General features: G+C 42.7%; 1 protein-coding gene across 1 annotated transcript in view; it reads left to right on the top strand.

Annotated features, from left to right (window-relative positions):
* The first annotated feature begins 508 nt into the window (after nucleotides 1-508).
* The window catches only part of Npsr1 (neuropeptide S receptor 1), a 171172-nt gene continuing 147765 nt past the window's right edge, over nucleotides 509-23915 (top strand). The window contains exons 1-2 of the mRNA XM_074058038.1: nucleotides 509-661; nucleotides 3974-4082. Coding sequence (XP_073914139.1) covers nucleotides 509-661; nucleotides 3974-4082 — 262 coding nt within the window. The remainder of the gene's footprint in view (nucleotides 662-3973; nucleotides 4083-23915) is intronic.

Genomic DNA, 23915 nt, shown 5'->3' with positions numbered 1-23915 from the left:
TAAGTTAAAAAGCAACCTCCTCCGAAACAAATGCACAATTATGATTGATTTCAGAAATGCAAACATGACCTGAATTAATGGGGTTGCTGAATAGTGCAGATTCCTGGAACAAATGTGGGGTCCGTTGCATAAGTCAGAAAAGACACAAGTAAGCAGGGAGGCCCAACCAGGGAGTCAAGTGAGTGGATGACTGTGGGGACCCCAGGCCTCAGTTGGGGTGAAGTCCCAGCTCCAGACAGGACTGTGGGGTGACAGTGCTGTGCTGGCTACTGCATCGTAACTGTGGAGGAGAGAGCAGCACGTGGATCTTCCTGTTGTCAGGCAGAGCTCTTCAGTGAGGTGGGCTCAGGGAGGGCTCTGTGCCTCTGCTCAGCTGAGCTCCAGCCAGAAGCCTTGGGAGGCAGAGGAGGTGCGAGTGAGTAGCAGCTGCTGTCCAGCTCTCAGGAGACCAGCTGGACTCTCCCCAGCTGCAAGTGCAGGGACAACTAGGCTCGACCCCTCCTGAGCCATGTCAACCAACCTCACAGAGGGCAGCTCCCCTTCCACTCCAACTGCTCTATTGCTGACGCCGGATTCATCCCAGATGGTTTGCACTGAGACAGTGACCTTCACTGAAGTGGTGGAGGGGGAGGAATGGGGCTCCTTCTACTCCTCCTTTAAGGTAAGGGTCCTAGATTCTGCTGGAAATACCACTTTAATTGACAGAACAGCTGGCACTCAGAGGACGGTGCAAGTATCATAGCCAGTATTGTGAATGGCTGTCATTTATTTTCTTTACTAAAAACAGGGGAGGGGAAAACCCCAACCTGATGGATGAGCTTAAAACAAGATTTTTTTCACAGTGTGTAAAGACTGATACTGTAGCTTCCCATGTATACAGATGTGTCTATTTTCTGCTGCTGCTCTAACTTGTGACTCCTAAGTAACGTTTATAAGTAGATGAGATGGGTTGTTTTTTCTTTTTCTTTTTTCACTAGGTAAAAGCTCTTTTAATCCTATAGCAGTGCTTGCAATATCTGTGTCTAATAGAAATAGAAAATTTACTAAAAATAGACATTGCTTGTAAATGTTGGCTCACTGTCAGAACCATGAGTTTTTTGCTAGGAGCATCAGCGGTGTGGTCCCTAGGGGCAATGACAAACAGGACACTAAACAGGGCAGGAAGCATCACACTGTGTAAGTTGTATCTTCTCATTGAGTCTTCTTGAGAAATCAACTCTTTGTAGTTGGTGGTGCCCATTCACAAGTTGGCACCCAGAACGAATGAAAAGAGTCAGAGTTTGGTGAGTTTCACCTTCACAGTACCATTAAGAAAAAGATTGTCATTAAGCTAATGGTGTTTCCTATTTTGCAAAAAGATCTGTGGACAGGAAACAAATCAGATATCTAGAAAGCATGAGCTTCCTGCTTCCAGATGTCAGGTTATTTCACATGCTGCCTGTTCTATAATACATCAAGCTATTGCACCAAATCATGGGTGTCAAACTGGTCCTTTACACCCAAAGGAAAATATGTCAAGCAAAATTTAAATTGTCACTTTTTTGTTTTGAATCTTCTGGGTGTTCTTGAAATGATTTTGCTTTTACCCAAGGAGCTCAAATTACTGTACACTTGAAGTTCCCTTATTTGCACACACTGAATAAAACTTTCATCAGGAAGCTATCCTGAAAGTCAGCCTCACACTGTGCTGTGGGGCAGAGACCTTGCAGCAAGCCCAACCTTTGTGAATCACTTTTGCTAGCTCCAGATAACCCATTTCCTCAGACTCACCTCTTAAGGTGTGCACACACCCAGCCCAGCTGCTCAGTTCTGAGACCCAGCATAGGAAATGAAACCAGAGTTTGTTGAAACTCAGTGTTGACTAAAAAAAATCCCTTTTATGAAATCAGCCTGCGTGCCCAGAAATTCTACCTCGCAGGTTTTGTGTACCCAGAAAACACCGATTCTGCTGAGTGATACAGCCTCTGCAGCCTTTGATGTTTTAGGAACATGACAGCCAACAGAACGAAGAGAGATGGCCCCTTGCAGAAGGTATAACAGTCAGCAAGAAGGCAATTGTTCTGCGACTCAGGCAATAATCACTCTTGACTGAAAGCTCATATGCTAGTTTTCAATGCCACCTGAGGGGATGTTTTATATGCACAACAAACAGATCCCTGGTCACCCTCCATTAATGTTTGTATCCTCTGTCCAAGTAATATTGTCTCTAGGCACAAAAAAAGCATCACACCATCTGTGTTTCATTTCTGTGGAGATGTTTGGGGCAGAACAGCTAGATCACTGGACAAAGAAAAGCAGAGAGAGGAATTATTCTAGCCAGGAGCTTCGAGTGTTCTTGTTTCTTTTTTGAGAGATCCACTCATTGACTAAAACAGTGATTTTCTACTACCCAGAGAGTCATGGCAGTGCTTGGGGAACTCTGCCTAAGTTTCTGACTATAACTTGTTCCCATCCACTCCTTTGAGCAAAAGCAGTTTCGATGCAATGTTGATAGAGGAGCAGCTCTGATGAGAACCCGTGGTGGTTGTGATTCCTTTTATCTCAGGTACTTCCAAGAAGAAGTGTCAAAACTGCGCCCCCTTTACAATTTCCCAGCTGTGTCCCTTTAATTTCCACTACCTTTACAAAAAAAGCATAAAAGGAAAATAAAATAGAGATGGTGGCAGCAGTAAAAGGAGCAGACGTGATAGCAACCATGTAGCTGTACATCGCACTTGCTGCTGTCTTTCTTGGCTGTCAAGCCTGGCTGTGACATCTGTGAAGTATGTTATTTAATTCTCAGACCTCATCAGGCATGCCTTCCATCTCCATCTATTTTATTTTATTTTGACTGCCCTAGGGTTTGAACTTAGGGCCTCATGCTTGCTAAGCAAGCACTCTATCACTTGAGCCACACCTCCAGCCCTTTTGCTTTTGTTAGTTTTCAGGGTCTCAAGTTTTTGCCTGGGCTCCTACCCATGCCTTCTACTTAGCTGGTCCTGTGTTTAGCAAAATTCTAAATTCTACCCTTCTTGAAGGCTCAGCAGGGGTTTGCTTCCTCCAGGAAGCCCCCACTTACCATCCCTTCTCAGCTTCAGTAAGTCATAAGGGTACTTCTTTCCTGGCTACTTAAGGCAATTCTTGTCTTAAACAGCTGCTTCCACGTATATCATGCCACAGAGCTGGAGTGAAAGGAACATTTTATTTTAGTTTCCTGTTCTCCAGGAACAAGGCACACTCCATAGACACTTACTGCATAAACAAAAGGTGGTGTTCTTTTTCCATCAATTGCTAACCTCTTGTCAGAATGGACAACAGAAAGCTTGCTTGCTCTTTGGCAGAAGCAGGGGTCTCCTTAGCCATAGTTCGTCCCACCAGCCCCTGGCCTGGTTTCAACCAGCCGTACTCACTGAAGTCCATCTGCAACCATGTTCAAGCTCTCCCCTACCCCATTTCAAAGCCACTCCAGGTAAGCTGTAGATCCCAGTGGGTGGAGCACTGAATTGGTCATGGTACTGGAGCCTTCTGGGGCCTGGATTAGTCCTGGGCAATCCACCCCCATCAGGTTCCAGCAGTACTCAGCCTCAGCTGTCTTGCTCAGTCTAACTTGTTTCTAACTTAGTTTACTACCTAGCCCTCCAGTTCTTCTCCTCTTACCTCTAGGTTCTGTTGACAGAATATGAGATATCCCTGTCCATATCTTCCTGAGTCTCCCTGCATAGACTTAGAGCCTATTCCTTCCACCCATCTCCACCCCCAAGTTCTAGCTCATGCTCTCAGTGCTCTGCCCTACTCCAGTGTCCTAGTGTTGGCTCCCAGGAAATCAGAAAGGAGGTCAGGGTGAGTTCACCTGCCATGTCCTCTACTGAGGGCTATGTGTGACTGGGCCCACTGGTTATGGGTTCACAGCTCTCTGCTGAGGCCTTGATTTTCTTTACCTGTTTCAATCACTTCTACTTTCACGCCCTGTCCAGTTCACCTCCTCTATTCCTAGGCCCCAGCATTAAGGAATTATATGGGCCTCAAGAAGTTTTCAAGAACAGAGGCATATAAGGCTTTCCAAATGGAAGACAAAGTCAAAACTTTACTCTTTGATTTTGCAGGTGAGTTTCCAAGCAATGGTTCCTGAATCTCTCATTCTTTGCGATGACAAACTTAATTCAAGAAAAGGGGAGGGAAATCTATCTGAATTAGCAAATTATAAAATAATGCAAATGAAACCCTGTCTTATCTTAGGTGAGGGGAGAATCAAAACCAAAGTTCTGTCTGCCTCTCCAAAGTCGTCACCCTTTTTCAGTACCTAACTGTGAGTTTCATTGAACCTGCTTCAGAGGGTGTTACAAATGAAGCACAATCAGTCTAATATTGTTTATATGTAAATGGCTGCTTCTAAATGCTTGGGGGTGATTGGACACAGTTTGTTCCCTTACTGGTAATTTTCCTCACACGCACTTCTGCCACTAATATCACGAAAATAAATTTCAGCTCCACCATGTCCCAATTATCATACACTGTGCTTGAACAAGAATTAATTTTAAGAAGCTAAATTATGTTGTGTTTGGCCCCATTACAATCAGGTGGACAACTCACTTCTAAGACCTTGTTTGACCTTACCTGCCATGTTTCTGCATTGTGACCTTCTGTGACTGTCATTTCAACTCTTCTTGGCCCACTTGCCTGCTTTGCTGAGCCCTGTTTTTTATATCACAGCTCTTTAAGGTTTTCTGGCCTCCCTTCCTTTCTCAGAACCTGGTTTTACAAGTGGGTGACCTCAGAAGACCCTGTTTGAGATCTCAGGTGCTTGTATCTCAGACACAAGGCATTGGACATATACACAGATTGCAAAGCAGTCGCTAAGTTTTATTGAAAGGGAAAAGTAACATAAGCAAGATGAAACATCACAAGACAGAGAGGTAGGCTCTGGCCAGATGGCACAGAAGCCCCAATCTTTGTTTAACACTTTTTAAGTTGTAAGGACAATGGTGGAAAAAATCTGAGTGGTTTTTACAGGAGGGGCTAGGGTGATTGACAGGTTTGATTGACAAGGTCTTGTTATATAGCACAGAGCATTATACACCTGTACATTTGCTGATTCCAAGGTTTTTAATTGTACTTATGAGATGTGACTAATATCCATAAGGTCTTTATTTATTTTTTTGGTGGGACTGGGGTTTTGAACTCAGGGCTTTGCACTTGCAAAGCAGGGGTTCTACCAATTAAGCCATTTGCTTTGGTTACTTTGGAGATGAGGACTTGCAAACTATTTGCCAAGGATGGCCTAGAACCATGATCCTCCTGATCTCAGCCTCCCACGTAGCTAGGATTACAGGCTTGAGCCACTGGCACCCAGCTCATAAAGTCTTAAGTAGAGGGCTTTACTGGGGAGATCATATTGAGAACGGATTCCCTTTTAACCACACATGCACCATTTTCTAGTCTGAATTGACCAAAGAGACCCCCTTGTCTTTGCGGGGAATTTACAACTGTAATTCTGACCATAAAATGACCATTAGAGAGGATGTCTGAGTATGGTACTGGGTGGGGACAAGGAGGAGTTCAGCACAGAACCTTTTTCCAAAGAGGGTCAAGTCCCATGACATTTTTTTTTCTTTCCTTGTTACTAGCCTGCTTCACCAGGATGATGGCAGTGGTGCCTTTGCTGGGATCCAGGAGCCCGCAGCTCCTGATATCCTGCAACTTGTAGCAAGGCATCCTCCTCTCATTTATATCATGCACTTTATTCTGTTACAATCTGTTTCACTTAACGTGTTCGTTTGTGGATCTACAGCTGAATACTGTTGAGTGTTCCTAAGGAAATCCCTACAAGTTTTGCTGAAGGACCAATTGCTTCCTGCTTGCCTCTGCCCTGCACTGACCAGTCCTCTAACCCATGTGCATCTTGCCCCAAGTGTCTGAAAAAGGCACAAATACTGCTGATTTGCTTGACAAGGACAACACTCAGTTTCTAAGCTGTTTATTAGTAGGAGGAAAAGGAACACTTCCTACTGAATGTCTCTTATTACTAATGCATAAGAGGCCAAGAAACATGACCTTAGTTCAGGGTAAGCTCAGTCATTGCTAAGTTTTTCAGCCTAGGTAGAATTTCCACATTGGTTGACTCAGGGGTGGCCCCTAACTCCAGGATCCTCCCACAGGCTGTGTAGTGATAGGGATGGCAGGGGTGGCAAGTGAGGAATCCGGGCCTGTGGGCATCAGTTGAAATCAAAGTTCTGTGTGCCTCTCCAAAGTGGTCACCCTTATTTTGGACTCCTGTCTGGATCCTCATGTGGCCCAGTTCAGCCCCACACCACTTTCTGGGGAAGCAGTGACCCTTTGTCACAGTTCCTTCAGCTACATGGTCCTTGATTCTCCCTTTCTCCCTCTCTCCAAGCTGGCTAAATGTTACTGGAAATGGAAAGATTGATAGCCCCCTCAAATGGGCTGCAGAAAATAATATGGTGCTGTCTCTGATACTCTCTGTCCCCACATAGCCGTCTTAACTGTGTGACTCTCACTTCATGACAGCTGGGGAAATCTAGAGGCTGCCATTCTCTGGTCCCTACACAGTAAGTGGACCTCGGCATACTTCTAGTCTGTGGCCCCTTAATTTATCAGCGCTCTCCCTCCCTCTCTTTGGAGAGAGAAGGGGATATACAGTACTTTCCCATCCTTGCCCACATTTCCCCACATCTCTCTTCACTCCGTGTTCTTATTCCCTCTCATGCTGCCATCTCCTCAGCCTCCTTGATCTGTCTTTGGAAATTACTACACTGTGTTCTTCCACACTCCTTATCTAAGGCTCCCTGCTCAAAGACACATCCTCTTGAAGTGGAAAGTTAGGTATAATAGTCTCCATGACGTTTTTGAAAAACCAGTTCTAGCCTATTTCTCTCTGTCTGCATTGATACAATCACAGTTGCACATTAAGGGCAGTGGGGTACAGCTGTCACCCTGTCATCCTAGATAACATCCTATTTATATAACATCTCAAGCTATGCTCTCAAGTGGATAAGCAATGCCACTTTACTTTTCTTTACCTAAACAGCTTCTCTCTGAGCCTCTCAGTCCATTTAATTGCAGTAATAAGTAACTTAGTCATCACCAGATAAAGTCAGGTTCTCAAATTTTCTCCATCATTTCTCTGAGGCTCTGTAGCTTAGTGCACAGGCTCTAGAGACAGCCCGCTGGGTGGACCCACTCACTTGTTGGAGAAGACCATGACTAATATGTGACTTTGGTCTGTTCCCTTCTCCCTGTACCTTGGGACAATGTGCCCTTTGGACAAGTGAAGTCTGTGGTTGACAGTCCTTCAGAGAGCTGTTGCAAAAATTAGGGAACAAAATGTTTTTAAAGATTTTCAGAAGAGCAAGTGGACTAGGTGGTATTTAATTTTAGTTCTGTTATTCCTAAGAAGCAATCCTTTTATTTTTTTCTCAAGATGGCTTACTGGGACGTGAGGAGTCACTACCATTCATTGGAACCAAGCTCTGGTGATACTGGTAACTTGAGTTGTTTGTTTGTTTTGTTTTTAATTAGATGAGCAAAACTGTAGAATACAATAGAATTATTTAGAGAAGATTCCTTTTTTTTAACTGTATGATCCTAATATTATGTCTAAATTTAATCCAGTCAAACTACATGGAGGGCTGTTTGCAGAGATGAGAACATATCCCTTATTCAGAGAAAGAGAGAACAAGTCTACTGTGGTAAAAAGATTTTCCAGGCCACAGGATAGCAAAATCACTCAAGCTCATGAAAAAATTATAAGGAATAATCAGGGTTCTTGTCTTCTCACTTAGGTAATGTTAAAGACTACCTAAAAATAGTGGATCTCTTACCCATCTCTGCACTTTACAGTTTACAATGTGAATTTGATGGTAAAATAACATTCTTTTTTAAACCAGATATAAAAATGAAGAGTGAGAGAAGTTAAAGATAGGAATCGCCTAAAAACAAGACAAATAATATAAAATAAAAAAGAAAGAAAAGACAAAGAGAATGGTATTCTAAGCTGTTTTGAGGATAGATTAGGCTCTGTGACAGTAAAATACTAAACCTTGAATCTCAGAGGTTGAAGATACCCAAGGTTTATGTCACTCTCATGTCACAATTATAAGCAAGACAAATTATAGCTATGTCTTCTAGAATGAATAGCTTCCAGAAGACATGAATAACCTTCTCTTAATGGGGTTGGCCTGAAATGACAAATGACTTTGACTTGATTCCATTGGCAAGAATTCATTACCTGATGGACATAGGAAATGTCCCCCTTGCAGGAGATGTGATGCACTGTTTGGTCCTCATCTTCTGCAGGATAAAACCCAACATCTTCAGCCTGGCCCACCAGCCTTTTGTACCTGCCCCAGACTCCTCTACTCTTTTTCACACTCTGAACCACACTGTGCTGGATGTCCCATCATAGCGCAGGGAAATGACATTCTGTTTACCTTTGCTGGACAGGCCTTTCTCGTATCTTCTTCTTCTTGACACCACCCTAAGCTCAGTTGCTTCCTCTTCTGGGAATCCTTCAGATTCATTTCATGGTCAACATCATCACTATCCTTGTGGCACCAAAGCACTTAGCATCTCTGTGCAAATGATCCATCTTTTGATACACATGTGCACCCTGTGTGTGCATGTTTCACACTCTAGGTGACAGTCATTTAGGGTTCCCACGTTTATGCCACCCAAAACATAACACATGAATGGTCAATAACTATTTTGTTGAATGAAAGAGCATCTCAAGAAACACTGTATATGATAGATTTCTATTGAAGGTCTCAATGAATACATGTGAATGGATTGGGGTGGGTAGATTGTAATCCTATCTACCAACTACTGAGTTTGCATTTTAAAGTTGCCATGATTAGAGGTGGGGATTCCTGACACCATGCAGGCCAGCCATGTTGGGAGCGGTGTATAGACAGGTCTACAGACCCAAAGAGCACAACATCCAAGGTCTCTCTGTTCCCCTTCCAGGCTGCCACATTCCACATACCAGGCTGTGGGATAGTCTGAGTCCCAAGACACCAGGCCAGGGGTTGAGCAAGAAACCACATTAACCTTCACAACTCCTCACTCTCTGTGTGGATTCCGATGGCTGATTAGAAAAGCCCAGCCACACAGAGCTTCTACAAGGCCCACAGGACAGGGACTATCTGCAGACAGCAAGGGTCTGCTTCAGTGGGGCAAATTGATTCAGCATTGTCTCTAAAATTCTCAGACAGGCAGTCACAGATGATTCTTGACTTCTGCCTCTGGATGCTTCCAGTAGGCGTGCTGTCTTGTGAACAGAAGGCTACAGCTGCTTTCCCTGGCATGGACCTTATACTGGGTGCAAGGGAGCCAAAGTGGATTGATGACTATACTAAAGGTTGCTAAACTAATGCAGCGCATCCATAAATAATATTAAATTGATTTCACTTTTTAAATTTCTAACACCTATGGATTACTATAAATGTCTCCTTCTTACTCAATTTAAATTTAAAATAAATATTACATCTAACAATAAGTCAAAGCACAGTACGTCAGCATATAGTCTCTTCAACCACGTTCCCATTAAGATAAGTATCCTCACCCTGCCAAGCCAAGAAGCAGGGGTGAGCTTGTCACAGAATCACTTCAAGTGCTGAGGGTTCAGAGATCACCAAAGAGGATGCCTTGCCCTTAGGCAGGAAGAAATGAAGTCAATAGTCACTGATTATGTCATTTTAAAGGAAAAGGACGTGGTCACTCAGATAAAGGAAGGGAAGAGGGGGGCTCAGGAACAGGTGTTAAACAAATGGAAAAAGAAGAATTTGTCCATGGACACTTGAGTCATCCTAGACAGAAGATGAGCAGACAGATGTTTAGGTAGGAGTGTGACAGATATAAAAAGAACCAAGTGACCATCAGGCCAAATCATAGTAAGTTTTTACTTCTGGGCAAGTAAAAATCTTTAAAGTTTGATTAGCAAAAAATGTAAGCAGCTCAAAACTGTGCTTTTTGATAGATGAATCAGTATTAATCTGAACTATAAGGAGGGAACACTGATGACCCAGCATGGGTAGCTGTGCGCTGTTCCCTCAAGCTAGAATCCTCTAACTCTGGAAAGGAGGAAGCAATGGCTGTTATGTGGGTCCTGTGTTAGCTTTGGGGAGTCACAGGAAGTTGGAAAAGGCAGAGGAGGAAAAGGGGGTGAAAGCTAAAATTGATTATAAAGTTTATATAAAAGGGAAAGAAAATGGAAAAGACACAATAATACTGAAAAAATAATGGCTTATAGACTCATCACAAAGCTGTGGTGTGATGTCCAGGACAAGTGCCCAGATCAAGCTGAACAGAAGAGAGAGCCCAGGAATGCCACCGCCAACACCCCAAATGCAATGGAGAAAAAGGAAAAAGCAGTGCTGGATGATGGAAGGCAGGTGTAAAAAAGTGCAGCCCGAATCCTGCGATGCACCCATAAACACTACTTCCAGTGGATTGTAAGCCCAGGGTTAAAACCTGGTATTAAATGGGAGAAAATCTTTGCTACTTTGGCTTGGGCAAAGATTTCTTACATTTACCACTATAAGCACAATTCAAAAAGTAAAATTTCGGTTAGCTAGACTTCATTAAAATTCAGTTTTCTTGTTTGAAAGATATTAATAAGAAAATAAAAAGAGAAGTCAAAAACTATTTACAAATCATATATCTAATGAGGAATTTGTATCCAGCACACTACAAACATATTTAAGGCTCAATAGAAAAAAAACAAAAACCCTAACCAAAAAGATAGCAAAAACTTTAAACAGACCTGCCACTAACGCAGATACACTGACAGCAATAAGATAAGAATGCAGCATATTAGTCATTAGGGATATGGAAGATAAAATCACAAAAAATACTGCCCATGTTTATTAGGATGGCTGACATTAAAATGTATGGATAATACCATGTACTGGCATTGATGTTGAGGGCCTAGAACCATCATGCATTGCATATGGAAAGGCCAAATGGTAAAGATATTTTGGAAAACTTCTTGCCATTTTCTTATAAAGTTAAACATACACTTACTATATAATCCAGAAACCTTATGTCTAGGTATTTACCCAACAAAATTAAAACATGTCTACATATAAGCCCATGTGTTCTAAGTGACAGCATAGCAGAAGTGTAGTTGTGCTCCTGGAAGACCTGAAAGGAGACGTGGGTTTAGAAGTCATTAATACATTAATACAGAATTGAGATGACCACTGTGCTGGGAGGAGCAGAACACAGATGGCTTCCAACCTGAATGGTGGAGACAGAATGGAACCACTCCCAGATGCAAGGCCAAGTGCAGAGGGAGAGAAGGAATGGATTCCGGCCAGAGCAAGGGAGGAGGGCAGAGCTGTGCTCTGACCTAAGAACGGCCTCTCCACCAAGGGACACCATTCTTTATCCATGCTAAAGGCCAACAGGTGGAAGCTTCTCAGTACTCCTCCCACTTCAGAAGGAAGGAGACAAGTGGTTGGATAGGAATAAGAATAGGAATAAGAAGAACTCAGCCTTGACAGGACTCCCAAGAACCCCAAGGCTTCCTTCCCTCTCAAGCTGCTCCTTTCCCAGCCTTCTGGGTGGCCCTCATCCTACCAGAGTGTTCTACTTGCTCCTTAAGTGGTTTCTTTAAATATGTGTTTTTTCCTTTCTCTTTTCCTCAATCCTCCTTTCACTCCATCAAAACATTCATGCTTCACATGAATACACCCTGCTACCCTGAGCTGGATGGCCTCAGTCTCACAGCTGCTAAGGACATGGAGACCTGATGGAGCCAGGTCTCTGAGTCACACAAGAGACCCCTATCTGCCCTGAAATTCATTCATGCACAGACATTGAGCTGAAGTGTGTACCCAAGAGCATCACTCACTCAAGCCATGGCTTGGTTTTGAGGATGATAACTCTTGGCCACAAGTAATAACTCATGCAAAAACAAGGTAGTCTTCTGCCTACAAATAAATTTTCAGTGCATTTAGTCCCTTTTGAGCACTTTTAGACTGGATTGGGTTAAAAATACAAAGGGTATGGTATTTAAGATCAGAGAAACTATTAGCCCAAAATAAAACTTAAAATAATTTATTGAGCACTAACTCTGCCAAGCACTTAGTCTCTGCCATTGATTATTTATTCCTTTATCAAACATGCTAAGCTAAATTATGCTGAGGTAACAACTAGATACCATCAGTAAGTCAATGCCATCATGTTTTAATGTTTATTTCCAACGAGTCACTCACCCATCACAGAGTAATAAAGGTGTCTGTTTCTTGAAGTCTGTTAGGGACCAGGGCCAATGGAAGTGCTGGCAGTGGGGTGCTGTCTGTGATCAGAAGACTTTAAAGTCCTTGTGTCCTGTGGGGAAGAATCCATGGCAGGACACATGGGTGTAAATGGAGTTTATTAAAAGCTAGGGAAGAGAAATACAAACGGTAGCATGGTGGACACAGGTGGAATCTGGAAGCAGAGAGAATGTGCTTCTTGTCTCTAGGTGCTTTTAAAGTCTATGCTAATAACCCATGGGGAGGGCAGAACCAGGTGATTCCCATCCAATAATCAATGAGTGGGAAAGGGCATAAGTAGTTCCGGGCCAAGTGAGGGCAGTCTCTGAGCCAGAGTATCGTCAATCTGAAATGCATTGTTTTTCCAAGAGTCCCAGACTTTTCCCAATTTTAACCTACCTTAGAAGCTCCATTCAACACAAGGTCTTAGAATACCAGAGTCAGGAGAGGGAGACACAGAGATGAGAGAGAGGGAAGGAGAAGGAAGAGAAGAAGGAGGAGTGGGAGAAAGAAAAGAAGAAGGAAGAGGAGGAAGTTGGAGGGGTGGTAGTGAACACTGTGTCATAGCTATCACAGCTTCTTCCTAGAAATGACATGAATCAGTTTTACTCTCACTTCATTGGCCAAAATAAGTTCAAAAGTCAACTCTGATATCAGTGGAGCAGGGAAACAGAGTCCCCTCTCTGGGAAAGGCAGGGGTATATTTGTGTTCACTGAAAGTCTTAAGACTGCATTATCGTTATCATCCTTGACTTGTATAGAAGAAAAGTGAGACTCAGGGAAGGAAAGGTCATATGATAGTTAATAGTCCCAAAAATTGAACCAAGGAGATCTGGTTCCAAAACAGGTGCTCTCCACACCACTCAAAGCAACTCTCAAAGGCTGTACAAAAGAACTCTAAAGACAAGTGTCATTAAACAGACAGATGGCAACTGTGACCTCCAACGACAGCATGTGTCATACACGATTGTAGGAGAGCACTCACCTACTTATGTCTCTGAAAAGCCTTACAGTAAGGAAACTTGTTTAATTCTTAACCTGCGTTTCCCAAATTTATTTGACCACAGGTTGTTGTCACCAGAGAACAGATGAGGGGACTCCCACAGCTTCCCAGTTTCCACACAAAATCAGAGAACACAAACATGAAAAGCACTTCAAGGAGTTTCACAAGGTAGAAGTTCTAGCAAAAATTTATTTTAGTGTAACAGTTTAAAATATAGACAAGGTGGGGAGGGACAGAGGAAAAGAGAAACACTTCCTGTTCCCCACACAGGAAATGGAGCAGACTCAAAATGGTGGCCCCCATTTCTTAGTCTTATACTGGAGAGCTGGGGGAATACCCATGATCAAAGATAATGGATCTGGGTGGCTAAGATGGCTATCAAAACAGGGAGAGGTCATCCTCCCCCACCCAAAGCACAGAGACAGTAGATGAGCTTTAGCACTTCCCTTTACCAGACAAGCCTTTTCCTCCACCCATCCAACAATCCTTGCAGCTTGTTAACATCTCAAAGAGGAAAGCAGAAGCAGGTAGCTACTTTATGTCTCCCTGCTCCTGTAACTTAGCATCTAAAAGGAGATGGGGGTGGGGCTCGCTGCTCTGGCTCTTCAGCTTTACTTCCTTATTCCAATGTCAGAGTCTGGCCATTTAAATTTGTATGAAAATAACATAATTTTCCTGTCTCCTCATCTACTTCTCCTGCCTCAGTTGTGACAGTATTACCTCCCATGCCCTGTAGGGCCAATGGCCCCAGTATGGACGACCATACATTGTTTCAAAGGGGCTTAGGAAAGAGGGGTTTCAGCGGGTGACCCTAATCTGAGTTAATGCTAAAGGCAAAAGTTGGGTCCAGGGTAAGTGGAGCTAGATGGAGAGTTTTTTTAGGTGTCCCTTAATTATTCCATTCATTCTTTCCACTTTTCCCGAGGACTGGGGGGTGATAGAGAATGTGTAGATTCCATGTTACTCCTAGAGTGGAGGAGACAATCTGGGTCACCTTAGAAATAAGCACCAAGCCATTATCTGACTGTAAGATCCAGGGTAGTCCAAATCAGGGGATAATGTCCTTAATTAGATGGAGTATGGGGTACCCATGGTGGAACCAGATGAAAGACAGAGAGAGAAAGAGAGAGGGAAGGTAGTAGAAGGAGAGAGAGAGAAAAAAAAAGGTGGGAAGTGTCACCAGAGTGGATACCCAGAGGTGGGCGTCCCGAGCCTGGGTCACTATTCATGGAGAAAGCCCAACCTGTTAGCCAGGCATTCCTGTGCTAAGAGGTGGGCGCTACGATTTTTGAGAGAAACTGAACAGGCAGCCCCGAGAAGGGTGACACTTACCAAATCCGAGGAGAGCAGTAGGTTAGGTGGAGAGCAGTGGAATGGAGGCTAGTGATGGATGGGAGAGCTGGCAAGGCAGTAGGGTCCGAGATCTGAAGTCTGTAGACATGTGGAGTCAATTCGACAGTCTGGGTCTGGGAGAGGGTAGGACATGAGGGCCAGGAGTTGGCCCAGGCAGGTGTGTCCTGCTAGTCTCTCCCATGTTTTGGCACCAGATGTAAGGAACTGCCAAACAAAGACCGCACCACATGTAGAAAAGAAAGATTTATTGAGGGACAGACTTCCAGGCTGACTCTCGGGTTCACAGCGCAGCAGCTCAACTGGATTGGATAGTGGATTTTATAAGAGGGGCCATCAGAGGAGGGAGAGTATCCTTCCTAAAGAACTGCAAGGCCATTGGCCTCTGTTTATCAGCGATCACCAGGTGGAATGGGCTGATATCTGTGGTTACTTGAAAAACAAGAAGAGGGGGATGTTTTGTAAGTATGGGAATTTAGCAAACAGCAATGGGTCAGGGGATCTGGTTAATGATAGACTCAGGACTTTCCACCCACCTTATGGAGGCCAAGGACCTAACAATCGTCCTTCTGTTAATGGCAATGGTGCAGTCTCTGATCAGAGAAGAATCCATGGCAGGACACGTGGGTATAAATGAAATTTAGTAAAAGTTAGGGAAGGGAAATATAAAACAGAGCCTGGTGGAAGCTGGAAGCAGAGAGTATGCTTCTGTTTTCCAGGTGCTTTTAAAACTTATGGTAACCTATGAGAAGGGAAGAATCTGGTGATTCCCAACTAATAATCAATGAGTAGAGAGGGGCATGGGTGGTCCCTGGGTCAGGTGAGGGTGGTTGGAGTTGTCCTTGAGCTAAGGTGTGAGGACCCTTCACACATTTGCAATTGAATAGAAGGCTCAGAGAAAGAGAGGAATGTTCAATCTGAAATTCTATATTAAGTTATATATTTTCTAAGAGTCCAGAACTTTCTCTAATTCTAGCCTGCCCTCACTTCCAGAAAGTCCCCATCTCAGACTCTGCCTAGGCTGCGCCCCTGGCTCTATGGTTTGGTTCTGTGTCCCTAAATGTTGATGTGTGCATGTAAGATGAGGAAACTGTGGGATTCAGGAAATCCTGGGAAGCAGGGGAAAAAAGGAAACAACAAAAGAAAAACAAAGTGAAAGTGACAGGTGATACTCAGAGTTGAGCATAATTACTAATAGAAGAAAATGATTTTTGTCTATCTGTTATTACCAAATAAGATAAACATTATAGAATAGTACATAATTAAGAAATCAATAATAACAAATACTTTACCCTGAAAGTAAAACCCAAATGCATATATGAACTTAATATTACAAAGAAGCTAGCAATATTAGTGAATGAATAGTTTATCGTAAGAGTTGTGGGTGGCCTGGAGAGTGGGTGGGAGGGTTATGGATCTCATCTCATTATATATTTATTATAAGATAAATTTCAGTTACATTTTGGAACTCATTTTTTACATAACAGCTAAAAAATATAGTATTTAGGATGTTAAGGACTATCCAAGCCTATAAACAAAAATTGAAAGATTAAATAAAAAACAGGAAATATTTTGTGATAAAAACAAATACATAATATTATGACTAATAATATGTATAGAATAATTAGGTGACAAATATAACTTAAAATCCTTCATATATAAAGAGTTCTTGGGAAAATATGTTTCTAATAGAAAATTAAGCAAAAGAAATAAAAAGAATTTTAAACTAAGTGCAGAATTATAAGAAATAGAAAAATACTTCATTAGTCTAAACAGTAAAAATTCAATCAAGAAACATATAAGACTTATAAAGTTAAGAAAGTTAAAGAAAAATGTCACATGTGAAGCATATGATAATTCCATAAAACTGTGCAAGAACCAATCAGGACAACTTTTCTGGACTATAATTTGGTAATAGTCAATGAACCTGAATAATGCATTTCTACTTTGATTAAGTAATTCCCCTTGTAGGATTGTACAATAAGTATACACAACAAATATTTGGAGACATAGGCACAGGCTTATATCTTGATTTGTTTTATTAAGAAAGTATCTAACAACAAAATAGTAAAATGTTGGTGTAACCATAAGATAGAATATTACAGAGTATTATGTAATTATAACAATCATTGTTCCTGTGCAATAATAAAGGTTTTAAAAAGCACAGAAACTTAAATACAATATAGTTCATGTTTTTATAATCTATGTAGATAGATACCCAGAAAACATGGAAGGAAAGACAGTAGGATGCGGATTTAAAAATTCCCTCATTTGTACTTTTTATATGTTACTAGTTTTCTTACTGTGAGCACATGCAAAATACACAGTACAACCTCTCAAATATATTTTGCATATTGTATTTCCATGAGAACAAATGGAAAAGATCGATTTCCTTGGCAGAACTTGAGAGAGCCTCTAAAAATCGTCTGAACTCAGATATCTTTGTGATAAAACACCCATCAAGTGATGGGGCTACCCTGGTACTGCCTGGGCGCCGGTGATCACATGTGGAATGCTCTGGGGGTCTGCCCGTCTCTCTTTATTAATAAGCCACATGAGTGGGAGCTATGTGATCTCTACATAATTAATGCTGCACACTTCCAGAGCCAGGGCAGAGCTTGGGGATTCAGCGAGGCATTTCAATGAGCCACCCTGGTTTTCCTTTTTCATTTTGCGCTCTCCTTTCCAATTACCTTCCCCACTCTTATCATTTTTCATACTCCAAACCGCAACAGAGATCTTGTTAGTGATGTCTGCATTTGACATGCAACCTGTGAAATGCCCATTTCTTTGAATAGAAATTTCCTCCCCAAACCCATTTTTTATAATCTTCTGCAATTTTTCTGCTATCATTGAGAATGGCCAAACCACTAAGTGTGCTATTGGTTTTCCATGTCAGTTGAGAAAGACTAGGAAGATGACATCAGGCCAGAGAAGTAAATGTGCCCAGGGCACTGGCCTCTGCTGAAGTAACCAGGCCTCCATCAACATCCAAGGGACTTAGATGGGGGTGGTACTTGGAGTCAGGCAGGCAACCTCATCTGCAAACCTCAGATGGGCTGTGGATGACTGAGGATTGTTGACCCCGGGCCAGGAAAGCTTGGGAGAGAGACCCAGATAGCACATAAGGGACCCACAAGTGCCCGCCAGGGAACAAGAGAACAAATGGAAACCACAGAAGATGACTTACCATAGGAACTGGTACATACCAAGTCATTAGCTTTGAAATTTTGCCGACCAATCACCTCACTTAGCTGCACAGAAAATGGGCTTCCAAGATTCGTAATTTGGGATGTTCTCCCGGGATCCTCCTACTGAGTGTCCTCATACCTACTTCTCTGCCTGTTCTCATCTGCCAGGGAGTCCAGCTGTGCATCCTGTCCCTCACACCTGCTTCTGCCCTTTCATGGCTCAGCAGCTTGGGTTTGTTTTAGCTGCTGGATTTTGAGCCTCCTGGATGGACTGGAATATCAAGGTCAGAGCTGGGCGGGCCCTGGGAACAAGTTCCTCACACATGGCACGTTCCTCAGCACTTCCGAAACAGAACACAAATTCCTGCAGGCTTGTTTTTTTTTTTTTTTTTTAATGTGGCTCATCAATCAGAGTGCCACCTTGGTAATTTTTGCATCTACTAATTACAATTGGCTACCCATAGCCATGCGTCCCACATCAAGCAACCAAAGTTCCAAAAATGTTAACAAATAAACTGTACTGAACATGTACAGACATTTTTTCTTGTCATCATCACTCCCTAAGCAATACAGAACAACAATTATTTATACAGTATTTATATTGCATTAGATATTATAAGTGGTCTAAAGATGAGTTAAAGTGTGCCTAAGTTAAATATAAATGTTATGTCATTTTATGTAAGGGACTTCTAAGTTCACATATGTAAATGACTTATGCGATATTGTCTTTATGGGGAAGGTTCAGGAAACCAGTTCCTTCTGGGTTTTGAGGGACTGCTATACTTTGCTTTCTACTAAACTGTAGAGAATTGGACTTAATTTATCCAAATGTTAAGGTTTTTTATTATTATTTTTATTATCTCAAGAGTCTAGCACTTGAATAGCAATTTAAATGTTAATCCCAGTTATTGTTACATAGAAGACACTTCATTTGTTTATTCAAAAAATATTAATTACTCCATGGACTTGCAGCCCAGTGGGTTTTCAGATGAGTTTTGACAGCTGTGGTCTGGAATATTATGCAAATTCAAATGGAAGTTCAGAATTTAATTGCTTCAAAGCTTCCAATATTTGCAGTTAATCTGGAAGTCTTCTTGTGATCCAAGAGAGAATGACAAGAAGAGAGTCACATTAAAATAAATGTAGAAAACCAGCATTTCTTTCTGGTGAAACTGAGAATTCAGGAGTAACCAGGAAGCTGAACTCCACAGTAATGGAAGTGTGGTTCCATGCCCCAAGCCCTGATTCACATGAAAAGAGTTAGGGGTGGGAACTTAACATACCTAATAAAACACGATCTGTGATCCATAATGCTGATGATAAAACACTCCAGACCCATGACTAATCCCTTCTGAATAGAATAGAAATGGCTAAGCAATCTTTAAACATGTCCTGGGTGCTAAACTAAGAAATATACAGTGAGTGGTAATTCAGAGTCCATTGAATTGCATTCCTATCCAGTCCCCATTTCAAGGGGCAAATGTTGGATTCTGTCACCTGTGATGATGGTGTTTCAAGGAGGGGCAAAGACTGCTCAGGCAATGAAGACAGTCAAAGATCCAGATGGCAGAGATATCTTTTCTCTGAGCAGCAAGTTTGTCTAACTCAGCACAGTGACCTAGTGCAGATCCCATCTCATTTTTGAAATCACTGTTTTCAGCAACCCACACCAGTTTATTGTTATAAACCTTGCTCTGTCTGTGACCACCCCTCATAGGTCTGGGTGACCACCACCTCACTAACCTGTAACTTTCACCTTCTACCTTCATTTACTCTCTTCCCACCTCTTTGCTCGCCTACTAGTACTCATTTTTTCAGATTCAGCTCCCATGTCTATTTTTCTAGGATGTACTTCTTGACCAACCACAACCAGACCCTACTATAAGTCACTTTTTGGGGATTCTACAATATCTCCTGCACAGAAGGGTTCACTGAAAATTGTGTTTACGTATCTGCCTTCCCCATCTGACTACAAACTCCCTTTATAAATTATATTGGACTTTGTTAGTAGCTCAAAAAATGTTTACTGAATTTGATTTTACATCTATAAACCAATTTAGTCATCTCCATAACTCTGTCATGTTTAAGACAGTTTCCCACTTCTAGCCTGAAGATTATTTTACACCATTGTGTGTACACCAAGGCTTTCCCCTAGGGTAAATGCCCCTCTCCACACACACACCCTACTCAAGAGTTCACAGAATGATTCTTAGTCCACGACCATTTGAGACACAGCCCTGCTATCTACCTGACAGACCTAAGCTTCAGCCTCACCTCCTATCCTATTCAGTTCTCTCTTCCTCATTCAGGAGACTTCCTGCCAGCTTGTTCTGTCAGCCCCTAGACAGGTCCAGGTGGCATTGCAGAAGGTACAATGCCATCCTTGTTTTGGATCCCTGTGAAAGTCATAAGAAAGGCATAGAATGTAAGTTAACATCCATATTTACATGCAGCTTTATAAAGTTTTGTTCCTTTTTATTTTCTTAATTGAGTATCAGTAATGAAGACTCTGGGGACTCCACAGTAGAACTCCCATAGCTCTAGGCAAAATAGCTAGAAAAGATGGATACAGAATTGTGATGACAGTATTCCAACTGTATTTGCAAGGATGGCTTTCCAGCTAAGCTGCTAGAAGGAAATCAAATTTCCCTTTCCAAAAGAGCAGTATCAGAAGGAGATGCTGTCAGGGAGAAAGAAGGCAGGTCTCCTGAGCAAGACCAGCCCTACCCCTCATCCTCCTATAGGCCTTCATTGGCTCCTGACCACCTGGCTGTGCTTCTGAAGCAGCAGGTGGAGTGAGGGGTTGAGGCGAGGAGAGACAAACTGCCAAAGGAGAGGCTCCTAACTGTCCAGTAGCTGCCCAGGAGCCCCCAGAGGCTTGCAATATGTGTCACCCTCTGTGTCTAACTAAGCACTTCAGGAACCCAAAGTTTTGCAGTCTGTCTCTATCTATCTCACTTGGAATTACAGGCTCAGGTGTGTGTGCATCTCTGTGTTACCCTGTCTGACACATCCTCAATGGAATTAGAGAGCTCATATTTTTGCTTTTGGCACTCCCAACACACCTGAGCAAATGAATGAGTCTTTCAGCAGGCCTCAGAGCTCAGGTGCGGGAAAGGAAGAAGCCATGTGGGTCTCACAGCAGGGGAGTAGAGCTTCGTGCCTGCTGACTGGGATTAAGGCTGAATCATCAGAGCTTTTTGTCTGAGATTTCATTTCTTGTCTTGGAAAGTAGCAGATATTTGGTCCTTCCTGTATCTGTGATATCCATCTTCATCATCACATAAATAAGAGCATTCATGAAACAAACCATGAAAATGTGAAGGTAGAGAAAGCTCTGTGACTCCCAGGATACATGCTGGAGCTGCAGTTTTGGGGGACATTTGTGATTACTATTGTGGGGAAGGTATATATTGCTTTAGTGTCCAAAATATGTAATCAGTATTGGCCTGGGCTCAGTCCAGAGGATTCAGTTAGGAGAAACCCAGCTTTAGGCAAGATTTAGAAAAAAAGGAAAATGAAGATGTTTTTTCCCACTTGAAAATTGAAAGTAGAGTAAATGTGATCACTTCTCTATCTCTGACCCAAAATGTGAGTAGACATTCATTACAATGAGCAGGGCTTGAACATTTCAGTCAGACAAATATGTGTTCAGAGCCTGGCTACATCACTTGAGTGAGTAACTTCTCTCAGCCTCATACCTTTACCTGTAAGACTGAAGACAGTGATCCTCATCCATCAGATGTAAGGGGTAAGTGACCAACATGGAAGGTTTCTCAGAAGATATTCACCCATGACAGTCAGTCCACAACAAACACTTAATTGCCACTTACTATACATGATCAGCCAAGTAAGCCAGAGGCTAAACAATGGGATTCACTCAAATAATTTAGTTTTCATTCACCTTACAGTTGTTAGAGAGGCTTTCAGGCTTTTTGCTGTCCAGTTTCCAGGGTTTTACTGGGAAAAAGGATCATCAGTCCTTGTATCTGGATAAATCAAGTATTCCACTCCAAAAAAGACTGACACATCCAGATTCAGCTAGAGGAAATGGATGTCCTGAATTTCCTTGATAATTCCTATTTCAGATCATTTTCTCTCTGATCCTTAGAGGCGTCCTTAGGCTCATCCTCTGCTATACATCCATCCAACAGATGTTTGTTGAGCGTTTTCTGTGGGCCACAGATAACAAGCTTGGAGAGGGGATGCAGACCCAGTGCCACATTTGTGGGCATCCTTTTGTCTCTGGAAGCATGGCCCATGGAGCCAAGTCCCACGAAACAGTCTTGTGATACCACTGGCCTCATTGAAGGAACTCTGTAATTCCTTCAATTACTTCTCTCTGAAGTCCAGCTGAAATCCTCTGGGTCTGACGTCTGTTAGCTGACATCACTGCATGAACCACTTATGAAGTTTGAAAGCCAGTGGGTTATGAGGCAGTAACCACATAACCGGTTGAGAACATTCTAGGCTTTAGTCATTGCAAAATTCTAAGCCCAACTGTTCTTTCAACTCAGTATTTAAGCATCTGGCTGGAATTTTGGTTCACTTAGCCACTAGGGGGCATTTAGTCCTCAACTACAAAAGAATGGTATGGCAGGGAGGGATCATAGGTGGAGCTCCTAGTAGGCTCAGGTGACACTGCCATAGACTGGTACTGAAAACACGATGAATTCCAGGGTCATTGTGAGGGATCTGTCATCCTCCAACCTGTCCCAAGTCCATAGGACCAAGGCAGGATTAACCCATTTGTATTGCCACTATGCATTGGACACTGAGATAGACATCTCCATATTGATCATCTTATTGCAACCATCCAGAGGTGGCCTTTGCTTTTATCTTCATTTTAAAACAAGAAAACCAGGGTCAGAGGGGAGTTATCACCTAAGATGTATTGCAAATGTGGCATGTACCAAAGACTGAATCGAAGGAGATTTTACCCCACAGCTCTCCTGGGTGTGATGCTCCTACACCTGTTTCTTCAAGTCCTGTTACCATCAATTTCCAAATCCTTGTGTTACCATGGGATTTGTGTGTCTTTCTGTGTATGCGTGCATGCATCTGCAAGAATGCCATGATTAAATGAGCCTGCAGCCAAGTGTTTTCATACTTAATGATCCTTGTATTATTTGAAGAAGCAGGATTAAAACTTGGCTGAGTAGCCTTGCTACATGTTTCATTCTTTCTTGTAGTGTCAATCCCCTAAGTTATGTCTGGCTCATAGTAGACAATAGATACTGCACAATTCATAAACAAATAAATAAAACATAGCTCTTAGGAGGACATCAGAAAGCAATAGTGGGGGACTTCCTCCATCTGGAAATTTCCTGAAGCTAATGAGATAAGGGGGCCATTTTCACAGGATCTGTCTGGCCTGCCCCAGTGACAACAACAAATTCCAAAAAGAAGAGACCTGGACCTGCCTACCGAGGTCCTTAACCCCACCAGCCTGAAGCATCGTTACATCGGACTCCTAAAGAGCTAGTCCAAGTGAGCCCGGCCCTCCACAGAGACACTGGAGGAATTTCTGTCAGGTGTAAGCAGGGAAGCAGTTATGGCGCAGGGTAGGCAGATCCCTATGCTGTCTCACTTAAAGTGAAAGTCCCCCAGGGGAATCAGAAGTGGCTGGCTCCAGGGATTCCACCATCAAAGTACAGTGGGTGCAGCCGGGGTGGTCTCCAAGGGCAGATTTCTGTGGTGAATGCCACAGATCAGCCAAAGGGATATTGTGCCTTTCCCAGCCCACAGGACATAGACACCTGGCTAAGGAACACTTGGGCAGGACCATGGTACCGGAGAAGACAGGATCTCAGTAAGGAAAACAGCCCAGGATCATCCATTGCTGACATGTCAGCATCACTTCCTTTGTCTGATTCGGGCCAGAGATTGCTCTCACCCCACCTGTTAGACGGAAAAGCACAGAGAGATAGACAAGGAGCCGGCTCAACATCAGCACAGATTTATTCAGGAGAAGAAACTGCAGAGGGGTCTCCAGCAGATGCTAGAGACCACTGCTGCTTATAGACTGGGGGATTTATGGGAGAGGAAGGACCTGGTAAAGGATGGAGGAGTATTTCCATTGTAACTTGTCCCTTGTCCCTTGCTAGGGATAGTCAA

Source organism: Castor canadensis, chromosome 2 (assembly GCF_047511655.1).
Source record: "Castor canadensis chromosome 2, mCasCan1.hap1v2, whole genome shotgun sequence".
Taxonomy (NCBI): domain Eukaryota; kingdom Metazoa; phylum Chordata; class Mammalia; order Rodentia; family Castoridae; genus Castor; species Castor canadensis.
This window is presented reverse-complemented; position numbering and strand designations above follow the sequence as displayed.